Genomic DNA, 27,615 nt, shown 5'->3' with positions numbered 1-27,615 from the left:
TTCTCCGGTGCACAGCCTTGTTAAAAGGCATACACAGCTCAGTCACCAATCTCACTACAATCTAGAAATCACCAGTCAGCACTGGAGGTAATGTAATCTACCATTTGAGATGATGGAATTCTTGAGAGCAGACAGTACTGCTTAAAGGATTAGCAGAGATGCTATATAAAGGTTATGTTTTCTCTTCATTTTTGTGCTGAAAGACAAAGAAAATAAAATGGCCTGTTAAAATGGTATAAAATGAAAAGGCAGTCTCAGAAACCCAAAAAGCAGATTTTATTTCAATACAAACAAAAGTAAAGTCATGGCCATCTTGTATGAACAGAAATATCAAAAACACAAAACCTCAAGTTCAGGTTATTTTCACCTCTGAGAAACTAACTCTCTTTTCTCTATAAGACTCACTGGTTCAGCTTTATGCAGTGTAACATTACACAAGTGCAAAGCAAATACAAATTCACAAAAGCACCTGAAGTGTAACCAAAGCAGTTCCCTCCAGCACACTGGTCAATGAGTATTTGGCAAGGTTTTCCAATAGCTTCCATTCTTCTTGATGAATCCTGGGCAATCTTGAAAATCTGGTACATGTTTTGGGACCTGGATTTTCAGAACTACACCTAAGTAGCGGCAGGAATTGTCCAATGGCTATTAGTTACACTGTTTCTAACAGCCCACAATAGAAAGTTGTAATTAGCCCATCCTTAACACTTCCAAAAATAAAACTTGAGAAAATAAAACTTTAGATGAAACGCACTTTAATGTAAACCAGAGTAACTGTTGCCAACAGGCTTCTCTAACTTAACCCTGGAGGAGCATCAAGCTGTTGGGTGGTTAGGTGACGCTTTCCTCTAAGGAAGACCACCACTGATTTATCCAGCATACATTCTGCCCCAGCTCACTGCTATCCTGTGCCTTCACTCCCACCACCGCAAAGCTGTTGCGACATGCTGCCCTGCTGCCAGAAGTGTTCAGACACCAATGACCTGGGCCCCATGGCTCTCTGCAGGAGTCACTTTCCAATCACCAGGTCTGGCTCTGATTTTGGAAACAAGCTGTATTTTCACACAAGACAGATGGTGCTGGGTGGTCTCTGACAGCACAGCACCGGTTTCCAGTTCAGGATACTGGTGCCTTTGGGGTGTCCATTTCAGCAAGAACACAGTGTTTTAGAACTGCGTATTCTGGACCAGACTCTCAGCCAGTGTAGAGAGGCATGGCTCCACTGAAGCCAATTCACCCTAGAAGAGGACCTTGCCCATTGTACACAGTCCCTGGATGTACCACTAGATAAGGTTGCATCTAGGTGTCAACATGAACCACTGTTTTCAAGGTATTAAGATTCAGTCACAGTTTTGGTTCAGGCTGAAACTAGGTCACAGGCAAACACCTTTCCAGCTGCCAGTCTGAGGGCGACAAATACTTTCTCACTCCACTTGAAGTGGTTCTGTTGTGGTTAGGAAATTTCACAGGCCATTAGTCTATAACCTCAACCAATGCTCCAGGGGCTTCAGAAGACATACAACAAAACAGCTTTCCTAAGCAAAGCAGCTACACATTTTCCATGAATTAACACAAGACTGAGACCTGACAGGGAGTGACATCCACTTTGGGGCTGCAGACCTGCTGTATCAGGGGCCCTGCCAGAGAGAATTATGGCATAGTTTTATTCTGAAGCACACATGGGCCCTGACCCATTCCTGTGACCCCAAAGCCTGGAACAGGTTCAGCACAGTTCACCGATACACCACTGCCAGAGTACTCTGCTTAGATGGAGCCCTCTGAACTGCTGTATTTGATGGGGGCCACAGACCAAATGAACTGACCGCTCACAAACTAAGGACAACAAACATGAAAGTGGGTTGGAAAGAATCGAAGGGTCTGACCCTCAAAATCCAAACACACAAATAAAATGCTACCAAAAAAAAAAAAAAAAACACCCCTGTAGATGTTAGAGCATCACAGAGATCATAACCTCAAGAGACAAGAGCACCTGTCTGCAGCATTCAGGAGCATTTTGCCTAAATCTGGCAGATCAGAAAGGACATCAGAGTAGGTTGTCTCTTCTCCAAGATGTCCCCTTTCAAGTTAAGGTGTTATCTTTCACAGGGGTAAGACAAAAACTCCCCTGCAGTTGCAGTAACTTATCTGCAGCCCACTAGATAAAAGGTTGCTTGCTTCTACTACAGTTAAGGCTGCCCAAGCTGCCAGACCCCTTCTGGGTATGCTTTGAAATGGGTGTGTGTCTCTTATTTATTGCATGGATCAGTTAGATCAAAGCCCAACTCAGGTTCTGATAGTGTTAGCTGTAAGGTCACATGTGCATGTTAGTAAGGCCCTACTAAGATGAAAGGGAGGAGGGTGGGGACAGACTAGATAAGGTCAGAGCTTGTTAGTAGGAATGCTGAAGGTGACAGGCTGGGACAATTAGACAAAAGGGGATTATTTTCAGGATCTCATAGTAGGGGAAAGACATGCTGCCCTAAACCTGACTCCAAATTTCCTCACTTTTTAATACAAGAGGGTGAGATTTTAGAAACGTGCAGTTTTGGCCTAACTGCTCCCAGTGAAGCCAAAGGCTCCCATTTGTGCCACCAGGAGCAGTGAGGGTCACTACACATGGAAGTTTACTAGAATAGCTCAAGCAGTCTAAGACCCTGTGTAGACATTCTGTCCTAGAATTCAGAGAGCCCTTTTCTCATTTAGCTTAATCCATTTTGGACATAAATTAAGCTTTAAACTAAATTAGGAAAGGGCACTCTTATTCATCAGTAAATGTCCACAGAGGGAGGAAATCCAAAACAACTATTTCAACGACGTTCATACTGTAGGCAAGCCTGACAGCCAAACAAGGCCTTTGGGAGATCTCACACAAGCTAATGCCGTTGTAGTTCCTGCCCTGATGCTGAGGGTCACTCTCGTGCTACAGCTACACGGTCGCCTTCTTCTGGAAAAGCTTATGCAAATGCCACTCCATGCTTCATTTGCATAATTAATTAGCAGCCACTTTTGCGCAAAAAGGAGCTGTGTAGACGGCTCCTTTTTGGGCAAAACTCCCTTATTGTGCAAGAGCCGTTCTTCCTCAAAAGCGCCTCTTGCGTAAAAGCAGCTGCTAATTAATTATGAAAATGAAGCACAGCAATATTCCACGCTATGCTTCATTTGCATAAGCTTTTCCAGAAGAAGGCTACAGTGTAGCCGTAGCCTCAGTGTCTGAATTCTGTGAACCTTCCTGCCTCCACAAATCTGAGGAAAAGCATCTGAATAGCTAGCCTAGGAGTCCCACGACTATCTGTCCTTTGGAGGCAAACATGCAGGCCTAACAGTATACTGAAAAATACATTCTATGGAGGTACTTACATACTGTGCCAATTGAATTCGGAGGTTAACAATATGCTGCCATTACATGCAATTGTTAGGGAGAGTTATTCCACATGCACTGGGATTTGTAGACTAGATTTAATTGCCAAATTCTGTCCTCAAGAAAAATTATATGTTCAGGTTGCAACTGCCCACAAAGTTTTATAATAGAGCTGATGCTCACATTGGGAACGTGCTATTTACCCATTATCACAAGTGTTCAGATATCTCTCTCATTGAGTTTGCAAATGGGACCTCCTAAGCTGCAATGCCAGACATGTAACACTGAAATCACTATTTGAGATTTCTGAAGAGTGTCTCATGGATGCAACAATAGGTGCATGAAGAGCTCACTAACCAGGGCATGTTTGTATTTCTTGTCAGAATGGCAGACGGGGATTCTGTTACACTTCCCTTTTGACCAAAAACATTTCACTGCCTCAAAGGACTAGTCCTATATTGGTTTCCATGGTGACAACCTAGTGTCAAGCACAGAATTATTCTTCCAGTGCAAGATCAAACAGTCATTCTTGTCAAAGAGCAAGGAGGGGCCTTTGCTCTTCATTCTTGTGTGTGGTGGAGGGGAAACAGGACACGGCCCAGATCCCATGTCTGGCTGATATGCTGATGCTGGAGCCAGCTGATGATTCAAATATTTCCTAGTCTAATTAACGGAGCCTAAGGACTACTTGAAACTATGCTGATTACAGCAGTTCTCCAGGGGCTGCTGGGCCAAGGATGGCTGAAGTGTACCATGTTCCAATAAGAGTCACTCCAGCACCCAAGAAGGGAGCAGGTGATGTGAAATTCATTGAGTTCACTTGAGGTCAGGGAAATCTCTAGCTCCCCTGTCCCCTATGCACTGCTGGACACAGATTGGACAGAGCGAGGTACAAGGATCTAGCCAGATAACATTAAAGTGTGAGACTATCTAGCTCATCTGACACCGGGAGCTGGACTGGTGGATGTTCCAACATATGTAACGTTCCTGACACCCCAGCCCTATCCTTATAAAAATCAACATCCCTCGCCTTCCCTGTGAATCACAAGAACTCCTCCTCAGAACTCAATGCCACAAAGTGGTCTGTGATAAAAGAAAAACTCATGGCAAGCTCCCATTGCACAAGAGTCTGAGTGAGAGCAGAGAGGGGTGCTAGGCCAGAGGCACTCAAGGAGCTGCTTGCACTGGGCACAATGTGGAGAGATGCAGTGTTAGGGCTGCCAAGGTGTTTAAGCAGAATGAAGCCGTTCTATTGATAAGGAGGCTAGCTTGCAGAATCCCCTTTTGGGCCTAAACAAAGCAATGAGAATATTTTGTTTTAAAGGTGTATTGCTTTGATTCCCCTATGCACCATCTACAGTCCAAACAGCAAGTGGATGGGCACAACAGGAGGGCCTAAGAGCTGCTGCTGATCTGACCAAGGGACACATGAGGACTAACACACATTCAAGGGCTCTAGAGAGAAACTTAAGGAGCCAAATATTCAGATGCCTAATTCCCCTGCAAGGAGATTTGTACCACTTTGAAAGCTTACCCTCACATGGACCAGTGGTCTAACCTAGCATAGCAATCCCTGAGAGGAACGTTTCGTCAATAACATACAGCGCTAAACAGCTATAACACATTTTAATCCCTAGATATGCAGGAGTCCAGAAGTGATTTAGGCTGAACACCCTAGAGGTAACTAACTTACAGAGCATGCTCTTCCAGGTGGTTTGAACTCTGCTAGCTCCTTGGCACAGAGTTTGTTTTTGAAGGTCTGATCTCTGGTATCAAGGGGTTAACAGCATTCTAACTACCTTGGTCTGGGCAGTTTCGAGGCAGGCAGGTATGTGAAGGACAGTTCTGAGGAAAGGTTAGGGCTACAAGTGCTTAGCCAACACAAAGGGTGTTTAGTCTGAGTCTACTAATGAGCTAGCACCTCACTTTTCTACAGGAAAAAAGATGTGGACTCAATTGCAGCCTCTTCTCCAGTCTTCAGTTACAAGCTCCTGCAATCAGATTAAAAAGAAAGCAATTTAAGATATCAACAACAGCAGTTCTAACATCATCCCCGAGTGGTAAGCATCAGATAAATTGCTTTGGATTCAATCTAGGTCCATAAGTTATCATCCCCACCCCCAAAGTAAAAAACTGTTAAACCTTTGAGACACGTGTACTGTTCCTCCACACTTGTGCTCAGAACCAGGCAGTTTGCAGTCTCACAAGGAGTCCAAAAGAGAAGTGTTTTGGAGACAAAATTCAAACTTCACTGAAGCTCTAAGCAGATAGTTTTAATGCGGCATTTTTCAAGTACTGTTCTGGCTTGAAAAGCAAGGATATTAGTTCTTTTTACTCTTATCTGCTACTTATGTGCATTTGTTTGTTATCTTTCTGCTTACTTTACTGACCAAACTACTTCTGCAAGCCAGCACAGCTGAGAGTGAGAGCTGGCTTCTGAATGACCAGATTAGTCAAACAGAGTTCCAGCTGCAGAATTTCTAATTCTTGGCAAAGCACAAGCCAGTGTGACTTTCAGATTCTTACTGGGATTCTAAGATCTTTGTCTTATTATTCTCTGTTTGTACAACCCTAAGCACCCTGAGATCCTGCTTGTAACAATAATATAAATAATAATATAATGAATTTGTAGATTTAACATCTGAGGAAAACACATTTCCTTGGGAATTAATCATATCTGTCAGTCTTCCACTTCCACCTTGTGTTTTATGTAAAGCTGCTTTTGACAGAAGAACTGCATGGTGGGAAAAAGCAGTTGATTAGCATAGTGTATTATAACTGTCAGATTTTTCTTAAATCGGGTATTTCAAGCAGGCTGTTAGACATACTTTTGAAATATATTTCTCAGTCAGCCCCTCGAAGTTAGTTACATGAAACGTGACTTGCTAAATTAAAATACAGTGATAAAAATGTGAGAACTACAAAAACTTCACACCAAGCTTTCCATTTAGGTGGAGTGTATTTTGCACTGCAAATAACTGTGCTTATGATACTGTATCCTTCATTCATTCACACTTTTACCTAGCAATGTACAGCAGGTGTCAAGTAAGTGTGTTCCAATGGGATCTCCTGCAAAGGCCTGCTTTTTTTTTTAAACTGGAAAATTTCTACTCAAAGGTAAACCCTAATAATGCTACTTTGCGCTTCATCACCTTTCATGTGAAGATACTTTATAGTTCACATGTTTATCTTCTCAGAGACCCTGCAAAGTGGCTATTGCTGCATTCTATAGACAGCGAAACTGAGGCACTGGAGGCTTAAGTATCATGTTAAGATCAAGCAAACAGTCTCTACAGTTATTGGGGCTCAAGCTGGGAACATATGCTCAGATCACAGATGTTCTGTCATTGGCAAAAGTAAAAGACTGTAATTCTCACTGGCATTTAAAGTAATGGCTACTTCAAAGGAATTCTCTTGCAAAATCTTCCTTCCTTTCAAATCACAGGCATCGCCAGAACAGGACAGCTTTACGGCCTGTCCATCATAGCTACAGTTTGACAAGAGAACAGCAGCAAAACGCTCAGTGGGTTACACCTCCTTCTAGTTAGTGCTTGTTAAAGATGTGAGCAAGCAGTTGACTATTCAACTACCCGATAAGCATAAACTTCCTCGAGTACTCAACTACTCGCTTCCCTCCTTGCTGCTTTCTGTACAAGAGGCAGCAAGAGGGGGAAAAACAGGAGCCAGTGCTGGAGGGAGCCGACTTAAAAAGCCGTTTCTCCCAGCACCCCTCCACAATGCCCCCTGCCCATTCCCCTCCCTCCTGCCTCTATTAGGGTATGTCTATACTACCACCCTAGTTCGAACTAGGCTGGTAATGTAGGCAACCGGAGTTGCAAATGAAGCCTGGGATTTGAATTTCCCGGGCTTCATTTGCAAGTTGCCGGGCGCCGCCATTTTTAAATGTCCGCTAGTTCGGACTCTGTGCCCGCGGCTACACGCGGCACGAAGTAGGTAGTTCGGATTAGGCTTCCTATTCCGAACTACCAGTAGACATACCCTTAGAGGGCAGCAGAGGGAGACTGCTGTGAAGCAGCCTCTGTTCACAGTGGGCTGAGGCTCACCTGGGGCAAAGGCTGTTCTGGCAGCAGCCCCTGCCCATGGGCAGCCCTGTCTGTCACGAACAGGGGCTGCTGGACTCAGCACAAGTCGGGACTGCGCAGTCTGGCTTATGCTGATCCAGAATACTGCACCTCTGCATTTTAAATGTAGTAAGAGCCCGGCTGGCAGCTCTTACTACATTTAAAATGCAGAGCAGCAGCGCAGGTGGCTCCCGGAGTCTGCACAAGCCGGGGGTTGCTCAGTGCCGACTTGAGCTGGCTCCAGGAGCTACCCACACTGTGGCTCTGCAGAGCAGCCCTTATTGACTAATCGTGGAGTCGATACAAACTGAATCAATTAAACAATTAGCCAGATAACTGCAATTTAACATCCTTTGTGCTTGTTGCTAAGGGGTAAAATATTTTCAAGTAAGCATTCTGTAAGTACAAGAAACTCCTTCCTTAAGCCCTGAATGGCATGGCTGATCACCAGGCTGTTTAATTATAGTTACTCTGAACTAGGAATGTTAAAATGTATATTTGTGGAAAATGGTTACATGGGGGAGAGAGCAGCTGGATCCCTGTGTGTACCGGCTCCTGCCTGCCCGCAGCCCTCCTCCCGCAGGCAGCAGGATGGGGCAACAGGCGGCTCCTTGGGAGCCAGTGCATGTGGACAGCTGGCATTTAAGCCATCTCCCCACATGTACCGGAAGCCTGCATTTAACCATGAACACTTTCACATCCCTACTCTGAACTAAGTGCTTTGAGGAGCAGGATTTTTGGACAAAGGGTTTTGGATAAACTGAATTGTATTTTAAAGAAAAAAATCTTCGGAGGAGTCATACGTGGCAAGAGTTGACAAGAACACAAGAGCTGCCATACTGGGTCAGACTATGTCCCCTCTTGCCCAGTATTCTGTCTCCAATGGCAGTCCCCACGAGAGCTTCGGGAGAGTGAATAGAACACAGCAATTATGGAATAATTCACCCCTGCTTCTGGCAGTCACCTGTTTAGAATCAACAAAAGCACAGGGCTGCATTCCTGACCATCTTGGCCAGGGATCTCAGTCTCGTGGCCCATTTGCAGCCCGAGCAGTTCACATGACCTGCACATAGCTGTTGGCACATGAATCTCTGGGCCCCTGGGGAGGGTTTCCATACCCTTTGCCCAAGTCCAGTCCTTGCACCACCTACACCCACCCTGCCTCTTCCCACCCCTGCTCTGCCTTCTCCCTCTCAATCTCGCCCCTTCCCCCTGGGATTACTAGGAGGCTTAGGAGGGTGACAGCCGAGGTCAGTCTCTGCCCCACCATCCTGCACTCAGTGTGGCAGCAGGCGCTGCAGAGAAGCAGAGTAATGCAGCAGCCTCTGCTCTGTTTCCATTTCCCAGACCATCCCAGTTGTTCCGCTTCACTGCAACAGAGCAAGGGGATGTACGAGAGCCAGGAGACTTTCTGCTAGAGAGGGGTGCCTGCTGGCCCACTAGTGGGATCTGAGGACTAACTCTGGCCCTAAGGTAAATGGCTCTCCAGCTCATAAATACATGACACTGTCAGGAGGAGAGGGAGATGGACTATTCCATGCAGCTGCTGTTCCCATTATGTCCTGAAGGAAGAAAGCAGCGTGCAGGAAATTCTCTACAAGCCAGGGACCCAGCATCAGGCTGTTTCTCCCTCTGTTCCCTAGGCTCTAGGGAGTTGAGGGTACAGGTATCTGGGCTGTGCTGTGCCTCATACTTGTATCCTAAGGATATGGGAGCAATGTCTCAAACTGGAGGGGCAGACATTTCTCCCAAGATGTGCTCATCAGGCACAAGAGACATACCCAGACCGAGGTAACTAACAAAAGCATAACAAAGAAACAGGAACTGGGTTGTCACAGAAGTTTCTTTGACTCTACTCCTGAGGAAATATTTTTTGTTGCCTGTATTGTTACGACATACTTACTGACAGGTATTTTGAAATAAATTAATTACCAAAAATAATTGAAACTGGTGTGATTATTTTGACAACTGAAATATGCAGAATTTTAAAAAATTGTGTGCAGATTGTTTAATTTTTAGCACTGAATTCCTCTAGGAGTGCACACTGCTATACTGCTATGCAGATGACTTCCTAAGGCCAGGTCTACATGAAAGGGGAAGGTTACATTATGATACGCAACTCTAGCTATGTTAACAACTTAGCTGGAATCACTTTACCTGATTCTAGTTTCCCCACTATGCCCATAGCAGGAGGCCAACGGGAGCAAATAATTCTGTCAGCTTCCCTTACTCCATGCTGGAGCAGGAGTACTGGCCACTGATGGGGAAGCCGTTTAAGTTCAATTTAGTGGGTCTTTACTAAACCCACTTAATCAAACTCTGGAAGATTGATCACAGCAGCATCAATCTTCCCCAGAGTGAAAACATGGCCTTCAGTACACACTTATTCCAAACAACAATGGCCTTTTCAGTGTTTAGGTTACATCCCCTTGGAAGTAATGTTGGCAGGTTCCCTTGGATAGATGCACCCTTGAAACTTCAATCAAGTTCTGCAAAACAAAACCAAACGCTGCAGCTGCTACACATGTATAGCTCCCACTGACTCCAGTAGCAGTTATGCCCAAAAAGCTACAACTGCATTGAGTTCCACTGTGCCAAACTCAGACTTGTTTGTAAGCCTCAACTTTTATTTAACAAATCATGGTGAATAATAATCTGGTATTTCAATGTCAGCTGCTATAGTAATGGGGACAATACATGGAGCTCCTTTGCCACAGAGCATTTTACTTTCCTACTGTGAAATAAAACCTGGACCCAGAAAACACTCCATCCATGACAGGAATTGAGTTACTTGTAGGAAGGACTGTGTTACAGAGCTTCCCATCTCCACTTGCTCATCACGGTAGTAATAAAAACATTTCAATTTATGCAGGTGAATGCTGACACATGGAATAAAAATAGAGAAAAAAGTTCACACACTCTACTTTTAGCTAACATGCAGGTTCTAGCTTACAGCATGGGCAGGCCACGTGCCTTTGTACTTACTGCTTTTCCAGGATAGGATATATGGCAAGGACTTGGGTGCTCTCATGCCTGCTGTTAGGTTACTCTTTTGCTCCATTACTACACTGGATCCAGAGCTGAAGGATCAAATAAAAATTATCCTGCACATGTGTACTTTTTAGCCAAATGCCTTTACCATATAATACCCAATTATTTTTCTAACCTTGAAGCAGACAGAGTATGTAAATTAATATAAACCTTCATGCAATCAGAAGAGTTACTGATCCTCTCAAAGTCTAGAGAAGAGTGTTAAATATGTTGATACCATCTACTTTTCAGCTAAAATCACCAGTTAATCAGTCACCCAAACAAGAAAGAAGCCAAAAGGTATCAAGAAAAAACTATGTTATAAATAGTGCACTGTTCTCAACTGTAAATAGTATCTCAGCACACATCCTATTGTAAATAACAGCATGGATTTGTCAAGAACAAGTTGTGAGAAACAAACCTAATTGCTTTCTTTGGAATGGTAAAATGCTGTGTCGATGGGAGGGAGGGAGAAGGAAAGTGGTAGATGTGGTGTACCTTGAGTTTATTAAGACTTTTGATACTGGCTCACATGACCGCCTAATAAAACAAACTAAGGAAATTACAGAAATGGAGCTGCTGTAAGGTGGGAAAATAACTGAAAAATCATTCCCAGAAAGTAGTTATCAGTGGTTCACAGTCAGCTGGAAGGGCATATCGAATGGGCTCCCACAGGTATCAATTCTGGGTCCAGCTCTATAAAATAACTTAAATGGTTTAGATAATGACAGTTTGCTGCATATGATACCCAATAGGGAGGGGTTGCAAGGCCTTGAAGGATAAGATTAAAATTCAAAATTTGATCTCAAGTAAAAAGGATGTATGACACTACACCCTACAGTAATAGTAATAGAATAATAATATGATGATATGATTAAAACATAATTATAACTTTTGTACAAAATAGATTACATAAGATGACATTAGAATTACTGAATATGATTTTCTTATTTGTCTGCCTGTATAAGTGGGCCTCATCCTCCCTGACTGAATTGACCTCATTATCTCTAGCCTTACTCTTGATTGGTACTCTTTTCTTATGCCTGTATATTTATACCTGCCTCTGGAATTTCCATTACATGCATCTGACTAAGTGGGTCTTTGCCCACGAAAGCTTATGCTCCAATAAATCTGTTAGTCTATAAAATGTCACAGGACTCCTCGTCGCTTGTGTAATTTTTGTATCCAAAGTTATGAATATTGACTAGGGCTCTATTTCAAAGGGCTTTTACTCTGGTAAATGACCATGGTCAGCATTTTCAGGGATTTGAGGGATTATGGGCTACAACAATGAAGAAACCAAACAATGCTAATGGCTCATCAACAAAGACCATGGGCTTTGAAATAGCTTGGCCTTCCTGTGGACCTTTCAATCATCTTGCAAGTACTGGCTGCTATGACTACAAGGGCATGTGACCAGATCACATATATCTGGAATTCATTTTAGATACCTGTATTTTTCTACAAACTGGCCTGGGTTAGAAGAGTTTCTGCCATATGAAAAAATGATAGAAGGCAAGGTGTTGTTCATTTTCCCACAACTCAGAGAGAAGCTCCAAAACAAAAAGACTTGGAATCCCAAACTGCAAAGCAAATGCAGCTTGTCCCTTAAGAATCCGCAAGCTTGCTTGCCTCATCAGCCAGGGTAAGAATTCACTAATTCATATTCAATCTTCCAAGTATTTTAGGCTTTGATTGTGGTTTTATTTACTAGGTCAGGGGTCAGCAACCTTTCCAAAGTGGCGTGCCAAGATTTAACCCTCCTGTCCTGGGCCATGCCACTCTGCTGGGAAGGAGAGAGGAGTCCTCTCCACCGCTCACCCTGTGGACCACCTGGATCAATGCAAACCTCTCCGTGGACCACCAGGTGGTAATGGAAACTCACTGTTAATTACATAATTATGCCCAAGCCATTCAGCTAGTGCTGTAGCTGGTAAGAACAGTTTAATTTAAATTATGAGAAAATTAAAATGCTTAATCTGCTTAATGTTAGTTTATCAGACTTCATTTTAAATAATGTAAAATATTCTTCTATGTCAAACACAAAAGATTTCAACATTTTCTTCATTATGGCAGTGGTAGGGGCAACCTTTTTTGGGTCAGAAACCACTGATCCACAGGAAAAAAAAAAATCAGTTGGGGACCACACAAGTGAGAAGCAAAAAAAAAAAAAAAAAAACTCCTCCGTCAACCCTCACAGATGTAGTCCCCAACTGAGTGAGACACTTCACTCTTTTGGCACTCTAGCCCCACAGGGTGAGGGGAAGAGACAGGGAGGACTGAGCTTCCCATAGGCCAGATTTACTTTTCTGGGGGTCAAGAGATAGTGGATTTTGTAGACCCCCTTAGGCTCTGGGGTGGAAACAAAAGTGAAGGGTTCAATGTGTGGGACAGTGATGCCAGTGAGTGGGATAGGGATGCAGGATAGAATCCTAGAACTGGAAGGGATCTTGAGAGGTCATTGAGTCTAGTCTCCTGCCCTCACAGCAGGACCAAGCACCGTCTAGATCACCTCTGATAGATGCCTATCCAACCTGCTCTTAAATATCTCCACTGATGGATTCCACAACCTCCTAGGCAATTTATTCCAGTGTTTAACCACCCTGACAGTTAGGAAGTTTTTCTTAATGTCCAGCCTAAACTATCCTTGCTGCAATTTAAGCCCATTGCTTCTAGTCCTTTCATCAGAGGCCAATGAAAACATTTTTCTCCCTCCTCCTTGTAACACCCTTTCAGATACTTGAAAACGGCTCTCATGTCCCCTCTTTTCTAAACTAAACATGCCCAATTCTTTCAATCTTCCCTCAAAGGTCATGTTTTCTAGAACTTCAATCATTGTTGTTGCTTTTCTCCGGACCTTCTCCAATTTCTCCACATCTTCCTTGAAATGTGGTGCCCAGAATTGGACACAATACTTCAACTGAGGCCTAATCAGCACATAGTAGAGGGAAAGAAATGCAATTAGGAATTTCAAACTGAGAAAGGGGTTCTCTCACTCTCTTTTTGTTTTTAGATCAGAGCAGTTTTTCTCCAGGTACCAAGGGAGTCAGGCTCTCCCAGGAATGTGACTCCTTGAAATGTGTAAGTAGGGAAAAGTTTAGATAGTCTGTCAGGTTAATTGTTTTACTTGTTGGGGGTTGGAAATCATGTCTGAGCTGGTTGTTTTTCTCTTGTAACTAAGGATTAAGACCCAGGTATTTCCCCGAGTCTATTTTACTCCATGGCTTTTAACACCCAGTCATTTACTATACTTGCAACAGTAGTTTTGTTTTGATAATAAACACATGGGGTATTTTTGTTTTGATTAACCAGTATTGGTTTAAGGACACAACAATCAACCTACATGCCTAAGGGTATGTCTACACTTGCACCCTAGTTCGAACTAGGGATGCAAATGCAGGCATTCAAAATAGTCAATGTAGCCAAGAAGGCTAATAGCATATTAGGGTGCATTAGGAGGAGAATTGCCAGCTGATCTAGAGAAGTGATTTATACTCCTTTATTTGGCACTAGTGAGGCCACATCTGGAATACTGCACCCAATTCTGGGCTTCCCACTACAGAAAGGATGTGAACACATTGGAGAGGGTCCAGTGGAGGGCAACCAAAATAATTAGGGGTTGGAGCACTTGACTTACGAGGAGAGGCTGAGAGATTTGAGCTTATTTAGTCTGCAGAAGAAGAGAAGAGTGAGGGGGGTGTTGATAGCAGCCTTCAACTTCCTGAAGGGAGGTTCCAAAGAGGATGGAGAGAGGCTGTTCTCAGAGGTGACAGATGGTAGAACAAGGAGCAATGGTCTCAAGTTACAGTGGGGGAGGTCTAGGTTGGATATCAGGAAAAACTATTATTTCACTAAGGCTGTGTCCAGACTCAGGGGTTTTTTCGGGAAAAGTAGCCTTTTTCCGAAAAAAACTTCCCCTGCGTCCAGACTCAAGCCGCGTTCTTTCGAAATTAAATCGAAAGAACGCGGCTTTTCTTTCGATGGCGGTAAACCTCATTTCACGAGGAAGAACGCCTTCTTTCGAAAGTTCCTCTTTCGAAAGAAGGCGTTCTTCAATGTAAATAGGGCTTCTTCGAAAGAGAGCATCCAGACTCACTGGATGCTTTCTTTCGAAAAAGCAAGCCGCTTTTTCGAAAGTTCAACGTGCAGTCTAGACGCTCTCTTTCGAAAGAGGCTCTTTTGAAAGTATCTTTCAAAAGAGCCTCTTTCGAAAGAGGTTTGCAGTCTAGACATAGCCTAGGAGGGTGGTGAAGCACTGGAATGGGTTACCTACGGAAGTGGTGGAATCTCCATCCCTAGAGGTTTTTAAGTTTCGGCATGACAAAGCCCTGGAAGGGATGATTTAGTTGGGGTTGGTCCTGCTTTCGGTAAGGGGCTGGATTTGATGACCTCCTGTGGTCTCTTCCAGCTCTGTGATTCTAAGATAGGACACGAAACAATGGACTTAAACTGCAGAAAGGGAGATTTAGGTTAGCCGTTAGGAATGACTTCCTGTCAGTGTAGTTAAGATCTGGAATAAATTGTCTGTGGAGGCTGTAGAATCTCAGAGATTTTAAGAACTTGTTAGACAAACACCTCTCAGAGATGGGAGTGATAATACTTGGTCCTGCCATGAGTACAGGCGATTGGACTTGGTACCTTTAGAGGTCATCTTTCAGTGATTCTCTGTCACTGTTACAGGCTGTGTAAGGTCATATGCTGATGACCTCTGATTAGATAGAGGAGGCATAGTAAAATGACTTAGTCAGGAGGTGAGAAGAGAGATAATGCCCAGACACACTATGCTTCATTTTCCAAACCTGCATTTTGATTGCTCTTCACAAACAATAAAATGATTATTTCTGACTACAAGTTCTAACTGCCTCAAAAATTTCCCACCTGTTAGAAGTTATTTGCAGCAGGTCATGAAGTTACTTGAAGGAGGTCAGCTGTCAGAAGTTAGGCAATTTAGGCTTTAAGAGCTGGCATCAACCTTCACTTCTATCAAACTCAGCATAACAGTTTAGTGGTTAATACCACCCCAAGAAATATATAACCAGTTGGGGTTGAATTCAGGACCATCACTACTCCTCTAGTTCTACTATAGTACCATTATACGGTAACAAGAGTAGGTTCTTATACGCTTTTATACAGCCTTACCATTAAAAGGAGACAGGAAACACTGACAGAGTCAGAGGAATGTTGATCCATTCCAGTGGGAACTCCCCACCCAGTCACACCAAAACCAGGTTTCATATAGTAAATTGCCTCTTGCCCTAATGGGCAATGAGAATTAGAAGTAGTCTGAAAGCACATTTTCTATGGAAAGCAATGTCACAAGGAATACACCTTTTGGTACCTGCTTGTGCTACTACGAAACGTTCCCCAAATGAATGTAGAATTTGATTGCTCCTGTAGATCTGCCAAAGGAAACAGACATCATTGTGGCTCAGTCCTAAGTAACTTTTGCAAGCGTCGTAGCAACAGAAAATGAGAAATATGACAAGGATGTTGCTAGGTTTACAAAACCAAATGAGAATTGAGCTAAGGCTTGGCATAAGTGACAGCAAAGCAGACATTTAATTGAGAAATATGAAGTGTAAAGGTTATAATCAATTTCCATTTTCATCAAAGCACAGATGGTGCAACAGACCACATGGGAAACAACAGATGTTTTGTGGAGAAGAGTAGGCATATGGAAGAGCCCATGAAGCAGGAGAATTTGATTTGGTCACGGACAGTATAATTGGGTATCCCAAAACATGAAGAAGGGTCTATAGAACCTCTCTCTCTCTCTCCTAGTCCATGTAAATTCTTGGAGGGGGGGGGGGAAGAGAAGACAATAGTATGGGCTCACAGCCACTGTGACAATCTACTTTCTTACCTTTATCCCAGTCTTCGTCACATGGGGGCGGCTGCCACGTGCTGACAATGTTCATCTTCTCTCTGTGGCAGTTATTTGACTGACTCACTTAAAACAAAGAAGATTCTTAGTGAGAAAATCTTTTTTTGGATCAAATAAAATCCTTTATAGGGGCATTTATCATTTTTGACCTAACTGTAAAATAGCTCCAGGCTTTGGAGAGGAATAGCATACACTGGAAATTGATCAAGTACTTGCCTAGTCTTAAGAGCAAAACTCTTAGATCTTCACTCTTAAGGCCAGAAATGGACAATATGAAGGTAACAAGGGGCCACAAAATCCATGAGAACTCTTTGGCAAGCCATACCCTAAAAGGCTGTATTGCATCACTCAAATGTTTGCTACAACACAGAACATTTCGCAGGCCACAAACTGATCTGGCAGGGTGGATATGACCTCTAGTTGCCAATCCCAGGGATTTTTCAGTATGGTCGTGCTCTAAGCCCTGTCTACATTAAAATACACATCATTACTAGTTTCAGCACAAGTTTACTTTTGCCAGTGAACAGTTTGTTTTCCAGTGCTGTAATAGTCACACAGACATCACTGGGGTGAGAAGAACTTGAACATGACCAACATAACCAAGTGATTTAAGTGCTGGGGTGACAGACCCACCTCTTTCACGGCTATTATTTTTCCTCTATAAGCCACCCAGATTCCCAAATAGATCTTGTTTCAATACACAGTTTACGGCACAATGTACAGTTTTCTTTTTAATGCTAAAAATCTCTAGCAGATAACACATGCAATGCAAGCAAGAATTTGCATGGATACAGAGTGAATGAAATACAAATCTCCAAGGGCTCCAGCTGCTTCTGTATTACACAGCACTATGGTTAAAGGGTTGCTTATGCAATAATAGAATATTAAGGCATCTTAGACATTAACAGCAAAAGTTAGAATTCTGCTAGCCCAAGAGTTCAAGAAGCGAGTTTAGAGTAAAGGAATCTAATATTTTCTCACCAATGTCTTGCTCAATGCAGCTTTTGTCATCACAGCTTGATATATGATGGCTGATCTCAGCTTTTGGAACCTGATGGCGGGCATTAAAGGGGCACGTAGCTAGTTGCTTTGCAATTTCAGGGTGGTTCTAGAGAAATTGAAAAGTACATGCTATACTCATTGAATGCACCATAACCATTGTGTTTTCTAGTCATTAGTAAAGGGTTTGTACAATTTGCACCCTGAAATTAGTTTTTGAAAAAAATTAAAACAAGGAAAATCAAAATGCAGCTTAGATGCTGAGCACAAATGCAGTGGGGAAACAGCAAAGCATATGCATTTTTTATGACATAGCTTATGTTTGTTTTTAAATTCAGTATAATGTATCTGACTGAAGAGCAGCCTCAGTACAAATGCAGTGGAACTGTTGCAATGTCATCACTGACATGGTTCAATGCACAGATGAAATTGCTCTCAAAACTCTACATGGAGAATAAGTGCTCTGAAACCCTAAATAATTCAGCCACTTTTTTTAAATTAAGAAAGCAACATACTAGAGAACTAGCCCCTGCATGCACTAGAGCTTAAGTCTTTGCAGTTAATTTAACCTTTCTGAAACAAGATGGAATTTACTCAAAGTTCCACCTGAGGCCACATTTATATTAGGAGCACTTTGGGAGTATAGGTAGACTAGTGTGGATGCAGCAGAGTACTACTATTCCCACTGAATTAAAGACCCTTGCTCTTTCCTAAGGATAAAGTTGACAGAGAAAGAACACATACTGCTCAAGCCAGCTCTGCATGGCTTTTGTATTGCTACAACTATGTTGCCTCGGGGTGTGATTCTTAGCCAATAGTTATACTCAGGGCTCAACAAATCACTGAATCTACTCACCCGTGGCAAGTAGATTTCAGCCGGTCGCCCTGTTCACGAGCAGAATGCGCATGAGCAATGTGGGTCTTGCGCATGCACAGTGTGGGGCTGGCGAGTAGGTTTCGCCGCCATTTGTCAAGCCCTGGTCATACTGATACAACATCTTAACATGTGGGTGCAGTTATACTAATATACATTTGGTGATACCAGTAAACTAGAACACAGTAGTACTGGAGAGGTTAAAATAAGAGACTAGATTGAGAGGACAAAAGAAAGGAGCAGCTTCTCCTGTTAAATATATTTAATTCTAGCCCAAGGCAGAAGACTGAAGAGAAAGTTTCAGCTAGATATATACTTAATATAAGATGGCTTAGCAGCTGCATTGCAAAATAAAGAATTAACTATAACACCAGATTGCTTTTGCTTTGGCCAGCCAGAAGGCATCCATGTATTCCCTGCATGGCCTGAAGTGTGACAAATATCCTGGTCCAATGAATGAACTGTTGCAAGAACATAAGATCCTATCACTGAGTTTTCTGAAGAACCTGTATCACCTTTCTTCACGGCAAATGCACTGATCTGAAGTGCATTACTAAAGATGAACTGAATGCTTTTACTATGTGGTAAATGGATGACACATACAAATATGAAACAAAGATAGGTGTTTCCAGCTTAAGTGCAAATGAATACATGCCTTCCACCAAAAGGCAACAGCATACTAAACTCATCACACATTAGCATTCACAAAATATCACTTCTCAAATGCATTAGATACCTTAACATCCCATCCTACCTTCCTGCACTTTATAAGATGATAGGGAAACCGACAAGCCCTGATTTGATGATAGTTATCATATGGACATTGTATTAGCTTTTCTGGATCCAAAGCATCAACTGGCAAAGGAAAAAAGAAAAGAAAAGAAAACAGTCTATAAAACAAGAATTAAGAACATCAACACAATTAACAAGTGTGGAGACACATTAAACACAGAAACTGTCCTCTAATGGGGTTAAGCCTTTAATTTTTAATAGACTACACGAAAGTTAAAAACTGCTTAGTTCGTACTCACTGTGTGTACCCAACCAAATTCACTTTGTATTTTTGGTGAGTGGAATATTCAATTTAAAATTTGGAAATTGTAGTTAGTAGTGCAGAAAGTGGCCAGTACATATTGAGTACAGAACAGTGAGCTGGAAAGAAACACATTACTACAAAAACCCTTGAACTTATCAAATGAGCTAGTTAACTTTTTTTAAAATTTAATCCAGGTAAACGAAAGCAGAATTGCAATATTTTTCCCAACCACCTAACAGGGAAAGTAGGTGTGAGAGAGGTCAGATGATAGTGATATGCTAAGGGCTGGCAGAAGCATAGCATTCTGAAGTAAATCTTTTGCATTTATGTTCATGCCCAAAGGCCATCTCTGTTGAAGTAAGAAAAATCAAACAAGTCTGGGATGCAATTTGCACTATAGTGCACTTGGTCCTGTACAGTGCAGAGATTGGCAGGTGCTTAGGAGCCCAAACACAGGTATTTTTAAAATGTTCCTTCCTGGTCCACACGACAACTCAGAGAGCCACAGGCCACCTTAATTACTTAAAAGTTACACAGAAGAGACAAGGTAGGTGAGGACCAACTTCTGGTGGCAAGAGAGACAATCTTTCATAAGAATACACAGGTATCTAAAAGGGTGTCATAAGGAGGAGGGAGAAAACTTGTTCATCTTGGCCTCTAAGGATAGAACAAGAAGCAATGGGCTTAAACTGCAGCAAGGGAGGTTTAGGTTGGACATGAGGAAAAAGTTCCTGACTGTCAGGGTAGTTAAACACTGGAATAAATTGACCAGGGAGGTTGTGGAATCCCTATCTCTGGAGATATTTAAGAGTAGGTTAGATAAATGTCTATCAGGGATGGTCTAGACAGTATTTGGTCCTGCCATGGGGGCAGGGGACTGGACTCGATGACCTCTCGAGGTCCCTTCCAGTCCTAGTATTCTATGATTCTTCTCCAGGATTCAGTTTGTGTTCATGAAGCAGCTTTCTTATCACAAAGATGTCTCCCCTCACATATCCCATGCTATTTACCCATCTCGTACCGTACACAGAGTAGACCCGTGGCACCTTAGACACTAACAAAAAATATATACAGTATCATGAGCTTTCACGGGCTTAAATGCACTCTTCAAATAAGCTTGAGTGGAGGAAAAAAAGGGGGGGGGGTAACAGTGGACAGAGAGCATGCACCAAACGAACATGGGACAATGGACTGTGGAAGATTTTCTAGAGAACTGGAAGTAAAGGGGATGGGCCAGATTGATTATATACATGTTTCAACCTTTTTGATACCAGGGTCCAGCTTGCTGCCTTCCTAAACAGTACCAGGCAGATCTCAAGTACAGACCATTGAGAAACACTGACATGGGTAATTACAACAAGTGTCTACTACTTCTGACTGTGGGAATTTTGTGCAACAGCACAAAAGATGGAGGAGAAACAACTGGATGTGATGGAGAGGTGGGGGTTGGGGTGGGGGCTGCTGGAACCTGGTCAGTTCCTTGGTTTGAGACTTGGGGTAGAGCCCAGAGCTCTGGGCTGTCCCAAGCCAGACTTTGCTATAACTTCCTGCCCTGCTTTCTATACTAACATCTGGTCTATGCTGTATTCCAGATGACTAAACTCTTCTGGTTTACACTGCTGGCTGAGAGTCACTCCTGACTACAGAAGTTGAAGGTTCACAGCCTTCTCTTATCAACTAATCGTGTAGCTGATGGAAATTCCATTGACTACTTGACTAGCTAATTAACTGTAACTTAACATCCCTATTAGAGACTAACAAAAGAGAGAGAAAATCATGGGCAAAACCCACTTCTTCAGATGAGATGATCAGATGGTCAAATTGCGCCAGGCTAAGGACCTAACCCCGCTGCAGCTCTGCAGCAGTTTAAATGTACTAAGAGCTGGATTGCCTGCGTACCTAACTCCCTCTACATTTAAATTGAAGAGCCACAGCGGGGGTACCTCTCAGGCCTGGTGCAAGCCAGGAATGAGCACCTTCTCTTATCGACTAGTTGTGTAGTTAATAAAAATTCTGTCAACTACACGATAAGCCAATTACCTGCCTCTTAACATCCTTAATGTCTACCAGAACACTTGAATCCTACAGAGGAAAGTTACTTCCCTAGAAGCCACTCCATCTGTAAAGAGTCCAGAGGGATAGCCATGTTAAGTCTGTAACGTTAAAAGCAACTTTAAAAAGAAGACTTAGAGACTAACAAAAATATATGTACAGTATCATGAGCTTTCATGGGCAAAACCCACTTCTTCAGATGAGAGGATCAGATGGACAAAGCCAAATATTTTCAATGATAGCTTTCTCACTATCTTTGCAATAGCCATGAATAAAATCATAGAACTGCAGAATTGGAAGAAACCTTGACATATCAGCCCCCTGCATGAATGTTACAAGCCAGTAAAGAAACTTACCATAGTTGTTTTCTAAATCTATATTACTGGAGCTGAAGGAACGCGGATTCAAGGTTTGTTGGAGAACCCTATGAGCCAGTCTGTGAGCGTCTCTCTCCTCCTTAAAATATCTACCCTATAGATCAAAAACAGGGAGATTCACAGATTTCTAAAGCCAGAAGAGAATTATAATAATCTAGGAGTGGTTTTCAATCTGTAATCCATGGACTGTGGGGGTCAGACTTTGTCTAAGATTTTCAAAGGGGTCCCATACCTACATTCAAAATTTGTTAGGCATCCACAAATGAAAAGAGGTTGAAAACCATTTTTCTAGGCTGAGCTTCTCTAAAATACAAGCCACAGGACTTCACTGAATTAATTCCTGTTTGACCTAAAGCAGATCTTTTAGAAAGATATCCAATTTTTATTTAAAAATGTGATAATCAACGACAACAGTTGGTCATTTTTCCAATGGTTAATTACTCTGTTAAAAATAAGCCTAATTGCCAACTTTGCAGTTTTTTAGCTTCAACTTCCAGGAAATTACATTCTTTTGCTTGAGAAAAGATGTTAAAATGCACAGATTTTCATCTGAAGCATCCTCTTTGCCCAATATAGTTAACAAGGTTAAAAGAACCAGTTTTCAAGAAAACTGAGCCATGTATTTTGGGAGCTCCAGTATCTTTTTTTATATGCCCTTTAGTGTTCCATCCTAAGGCCCCTCAACCTGCCTGACTGGTCAACACTTTTACGCCTACCTTGTGGCTCATGATCTCTTCGAAGAACTTTGTCCCTGATGCTTCGGTTAAAAAAGAAAAAAAAAAGCAGTTAGTCTCTCCTGTATTCACTGAAATTCATACAATGTGAATGCAACAGTCATTTAAAAAATTCCTTCCCCACAAGATAAATTGTAAATCTAAATAAGAGATATTTTAAAAGACTGCACAGTCTAGACAAATCCCAGATTGTTGCCCACCAGAAAATATGGCTGTTGCTTTTACAAAGAACCAAAATTATATGCCCTATAAAACTGGAGCTCATGAATCTAGTGTCAGTTACATATCCCTCACTCAAATGTGAGCTACAGATCTGACTAGCGCCAGTAACTTTAAGGTGCCTCTGACAAACTGGAATGGTGTGACCTAGGACACTTTAGAGACTTCTAGTATGTCCTAAACCACATGACCCAGTCCACATGACACTAAGGGTGCATGAGCATGGGTGGTGAGTGAACCTAAGGGCTGAGGGAAGCAAGTCCCCAACAGTGTTTCCTGGAAGCTGAGGCTTGGGTAGATACCCAGAAGAGATTCAGATTTTTCCAGCTGATTAGCAGAACGCCACAGCCAGCAGCATGTGTTTCTACTGGCGGTGCACATCCACTCGTGCCTTGGTGCACATAATATTCATTCTGCACACGGATGGAAATAAATGAACACTGGTCTCCCACCCTCTCCTTCTGTCCAAGACCCCACCATTGCCACCCAGGGCCCCATGGGAGCCAAGCCTCTCCTCTCCCTATAGGAGTAAGCCCTCCCCCCAGCAGGTGCTGCACAGCCCCAGACTCCCTCCCTACTTGAGCACTGGGACAGAGGGCAGTCAGCACACAGACCCAGTCTTCTTGGCTCCAAACCACAGGGAGGGAGGATGGGTGCCTCCTTGACAGCTGCAGCCTTCCCTGGAGCACAGCAGGGTGGGAAGTCCCTCCCTCCAGCCCCAGAGAGTGGGCAACACACAGCAAGTGGCTCTCCTTGGCCCCAGAGCACAGATAGCACCCAGTCCAAGCCTCTTCGGCCCTGGGAGGTCTGGTAGTGTGTCCCCAGCCTCTGCGGGGCTGAAGTCTGGGAAGCCCCAGAAGACTGGAAGAGCCATGCTGAATGAGGGTGGGACTGGGGGCAGAGTGTGGGTGGGGCCAATTGGGTAGCTTGGGAGGGCATTTGCCTTCCCTTGCCTCTTATACCAGCTGCCCATGGGCATAAAGCAGTCTAAGAATACTTGGAGAGAACAGACATATCTATCCTCCTTTGGATTGACAACTTTCTAATGGCATAAAACCAAACACCTTTGTCCTGCCCTTTTCCCCAAGGCCTGGCACATCCCCACCCCACTCCATCCTCTTTCCACCTCCCTCAGACTGGAGCAGGGACATCAACAGGAGGTTGGTTTCAGGGAGGTCAGAAGGCAGAAGGGCGTGCAGCCAGAGGTGAGGAATTTGAGATGCAGGAGGGAACTCAGAGCAGGGGCAAAGGGTTAACATGCCGGGGACGAGGCACAGGTAGCAGCTCAGGGCTGGGGTTTGGGGGCTGAAAGCTCCAGCTGGGTGCAGGCTCAGTGATGAGGAGGCTTGGGTGGGGTGCAGAAGGCAGCCAAGGACTCTGAACTGTGGGGCAGGGTGCCAACCCATTTCAGATTTCGTGGGGGAGGGGCAATCTGTGTATGCCCTGATTGGGGGAGGGGGTAATAAGAGCTTGAGGGAGCCAGATGAGGACAGCAGCTTCAGCAGTCTTATTGAGCATGCTCAGTACAAGCAAACTGGAGAGAGGGAAGAACCAATTCCATTCGCCCTCCACCACCCCCATACATATCACCTCTTTCTAGGGCTACGTCCACACCGTGAGTTTTTGTGCAAAAACTCATGAAGCATCCACACTACAAGTGTGTTTTTGCGCAAGAAAAAGTACTATAGATTGTCAGAAGACAGGGCTTTTTGTGCAAGAGTTATTCCTCTATGAGGAATAAGCCTTTTTGCACAAGAGCTCTTGCACAATAAGGCATGTGTGGACCAACAAGAGAACTACGTCTACACTCGCAGCTTCTTGCACAAGTACAGCCGATCTTGCACAAGAATCCGCAGAGCGTCCACACTGCCCACCCACTCTTGCACAAGGAAATTTACAGTATGGTGTGGTAAGCGAGAGCTTCTTGCACAAGCGCTACACTTTATCAGGTGTAAGCCCTCTTGCACAGGAGCGCTTGCGCAAGAGGGCAGTGCGGACACTTGGCAGGGATTTCTTGTGCAAGAAACCCCTATGGTTAAAATGGCCATCAGAGCTTTCTTGTGCAGGAGAGCGTCCACACTGCCATGGATGCTCTTGAGCAAAAGCACAGATCACACATGGCAGTGTGGACGTTTTCTTGCACAAGAACCCTTGCGCAAAATGTTCTTACGCAAGAAGTCTGGGTGCGGGGGGGGGGGCTGGAGCGGAGGGATGCGGGGGGGGCTGGGTGGCGGGAAGGAGTCTGGGTGCGGGGGGGCTGGAGCGGAGGGATGCGGGGGGGGCTGGAGCGGAGGGAAGGAGTCTGGGTGCGGGGAGGCTGGAGCGGAGGGATGCGGGGGGGCTGGGTGGCGGGAACGAGTCTGGGTGCGGGGGGGCTGGAGCGGAGGGATGGGGGGGCTGGGTGGCGGGAAGGAGTCTGGGTGCGGGGGGGCTGGAGCGGAGGGATGCGGGGGGGCTGGGTGGCGGGAAGGAGTCTGGGTGCGGGGGGGGCTGGAGCGGAGGGATGCGGGGGGGGCTGGAGCGGAGGGAAGGAGTCTGGGTGCGGGGAGGCTGGAGCGGAGGGATGCGGGGGGGCTGGGTGGCGGGAAGGAGTCTGGGTGCGGGGGGGCTGGAGCGGAGGGATGCGGGGGGGCTGGGTGGCGGGAAGGAGTCTGGGTGCGGGGGGGCTGGAGCGGAGGGATGCGGGGGGGGCTGGGTGGCGGGAAGGAGTCTGGGTGCGGGGGGGCTGGAGCGGAGGGATGCGGGGGGGGCTGGGTGGCGGGAAGGAGTCTGGGTGCGGGGGGGCTGGAGCGGAGGGATGCGGGGGGGGCTGGGTGGCGGGAAGGAGTCTGGGTGCGGGGGGGCTGGAGGGGGGGGCGGGGGGCGGGGGGGGGTGGGGGGGGGCTGGGGGCGGGAAGGAGTCTGGGTGCGGGGGGGCTGGAGCGGAGGGATGCGGGGGGGGGGGGCTGGGTGGCGGGAAGGAGTCTGGGTGCGGGGGGGCTGGAGCGGAGGGATGCGGGGGGGGCTGGGGGGCGGGAAGGAGTCTGGGTGCGGGGGGGCTGGAGCGGAGGGATGCGGGGGGGCTGGGTGGCGGGAAGGAGTCTGGGTGCGGGGGGGCTGGAGCGGAGGGATGCGGGGGGGGCTGGGGGGCGGGAAGGAGTCTGGGTGCGGGGGGGCTGGAGCGGAGGGATGCGGGGGGGGGGGGGGGGGGGCGGGAAGGAGTCTGGGTGCGGGGGGGCTGGAGCGGAGGGATGCGGGGGGCGGGAAGGAGTCTGGGTGCGGGGGGGCTGGAGCGGAGGGATGCGGGGGGGCTGGGTGGCGGGAAGGAGTCTGGGTGCGGGGGGGCTGGAGCAGAGGGATGCGGGCGAGGGGCCCGAGTGGCGCTGAGGTGGGACAGCGGGCGGGGCGCACCCCGTGAAGCGCCGCGCGGCAGCCCGGGCAGGGCCTCGAGCCCGGGGCGCCCCCGCCGAGCGGGGCCCTGAGGAGGAAGCGCGGCTCCCCCCGTTACCCAGCAGGCCGTGCGCCGATCCAGCGCGTGCCCCTTGGCGCGAAGGCAGCTCCCTGTCCTCGAGCAGGCGCGGCGAAGCTCCGCCCCCGGGTGTGATCACAACGAGGCTCTTCTCCTCCCCGGAGCACCGCAACGAGGCTTCCCGAGTCACGCCTCCCAGGGCGGGGCCGCGAGGGCGGGGCCTGCCCTGCTCCCTCTGCACAGCGATTCGCGCGCGCCGGGCTTGTGCGCGCAGGGCATGTTGGGAGTGGAGGGGGCACCTGGTGGGAGTACCCTAAGGCTGCAGGGTGGATGCTGACAGCAGTGCCGCAGTGCATGCTGGGACAGCAGCTGAGGGCAGGGGCAGTGCATGCTGGGAACATGGCTCAGGGAGGGAGTCATGGATGCTGGGGCAGCAGTTGAAGTGGAGGAGCAGTGCATGCTGGGAACAGGGCTAAGCATGGAGCAGTGCATGCTGGGAACAGGGCTAAGCGTGGAGCAGTGCATGCTGGGACGGTTGAGAGTGCAGCCAAGCAGGGAGGGGTGTATGTTCACAAGCTATGGGGTGCCCTGCTTGGACTATGCTGCCTGGCCGGCTGGGCACTCCAGTACCAGCACATGCTTTTGCTCTGAAACACAACTGGCTAAAAATGGCCCCTCTTTAGCTGACCATGTCTGTAGTGAAATCAGCGCTGTGATCACAGTGACAAAAATGAGGTTTTCTACATTTTGCTCCTCTTAACTCCGCGGAGCCTCTCCAGCTACAGGATGGAGAGTTTGGGTCTATTCTGTGCCATCACTTATTTATTGGTTTTAGCATAGTGTCCAGGAGCCCTAGTCATGGATAAGGAGCTGTTGCGCGAGATGCTATATATTGACCAAATAAATGCAGCATTAACAGAATCAGTATATGGCCTTTATATCAGGGGTTGGCAAAAGGGCCTCCAAGAGGGTGGATCCTGCCTGCAGAGGCCCTGCGGTTCCCCTGCTCCTAGGCCAATCAGGGCCTGGGGAGGGGAGTGCACGAAGTTTCCTTTGCCCTGGTCCTGCACTGTGAGGAGGATGTAGCACTTAGAAGTGCCACACTCTCCTGGCAGGGTGGGAGGAGACTGCGTGCTCCCCCACCCCCAGTTTCTGATTGGCCTGGGGGTGGGGGAGTGTGAGAAGTCTCCTCCCAGCCAGGGGCATGGGCATCTAAAGGGAAGAGGTGCTCTCCCACCCCCACAGCAGTCATGATCTGGAGGTGGGGTGGGGAACCCAGAAGCATCCTGGCCCTGCCGCTTCCGGAGCAGCCTGGGGCCACTTCAGAAATTTTTGAAGTGCCCCATGACAAAAAAAATATTGCCCACCCCTGCTCTATATAAATCTCTTCTACAGCCACATTGTGAATACTGTGTGCAGATGTGCTCCATCGCAAAAGAGATATAGCAATTGGGAAAGGTGCAGAAAAGGGCAACAAAATGATTATTGGTGTGAAACTGCTCTCATATCAGAAGAGACTAAT

At 45.8% G+C, this 27,615-nt stretch overlaps 1 protein-coding gene across 1 annotated transcript; it reads right to left on the bottom strand.

The window, feature by feature from the left end:
- Positions 1 to 259: 259 nt before the first annotated feature.
- On the bottom strand, positions 260 to 26,363 carry LOC102449869 (gametocyte-specific factor 1-like). The gene is made up of 9 exons (XM_014577602.4): positions 26,133 to 26,363; positions 22,409 to 22,449; positions 21,672 to 21,786; positions 18,982 to 19,082; positions 17,336 to 17,462; positions 16,334 to 16,420; positions 15,809 to 15,869; positions 10,426 to 10,520; positions 260 to 5,349 (listed from the first exon to the last, which is right to left on the bottom strand). Exons 2-9 carry the CDS (start codon positions 22,418 to 22,420, stop codon positions 5,336 to 5,338), a joined length of 612 nt encoding a protein of 203 aa, XP_014433088.1. The 5' UTR covers positions 22,421 to 22,449; positions 26,133 to 26,363; the 3' UTR covers positions 260 to 5,335.
- Positions 26,364 to 27,615: the final 1,252 nt, after the last annotated feature.

This window comes from Pelodiscus sinensis, chromosome 31, assembly GCF_052426305.1.
Source record: "Pelodiscus sinensis isolate ZL-2025 chromosome 31, ASM5242630v1, whole genome shotgun sequence".
NCBI classification, from domain to species: Eukaryota; Metazoa; Chordata; order Testudines; family Trionychidae; genus Pelodiscus; species Pelodiscus sinensis.
This window is presented reverse-complemented; position numbering and strand designations above follow the sequence as displayed.

Excerpts from the sequence above, each read along its gene's own strand:
- LOC102449869 (XM_014577602.4), bottom strand. Across the intron at positions 19,083-21,671 it reads AGATTTAGAAAACAACTATG|TTGATGCTTTGGATCCAGAA; the intron begins GTAAGTTTCTTT and ends TTCCTTTGCCAG. Across the intron at positions 16,421-17,335 it reads CTGCATTGAGCAAGACATTG|TGAGTCAGTCAAATAACTGC; the intron begins GTGAGAAAATAT and ends CTTTGTTTTAAG.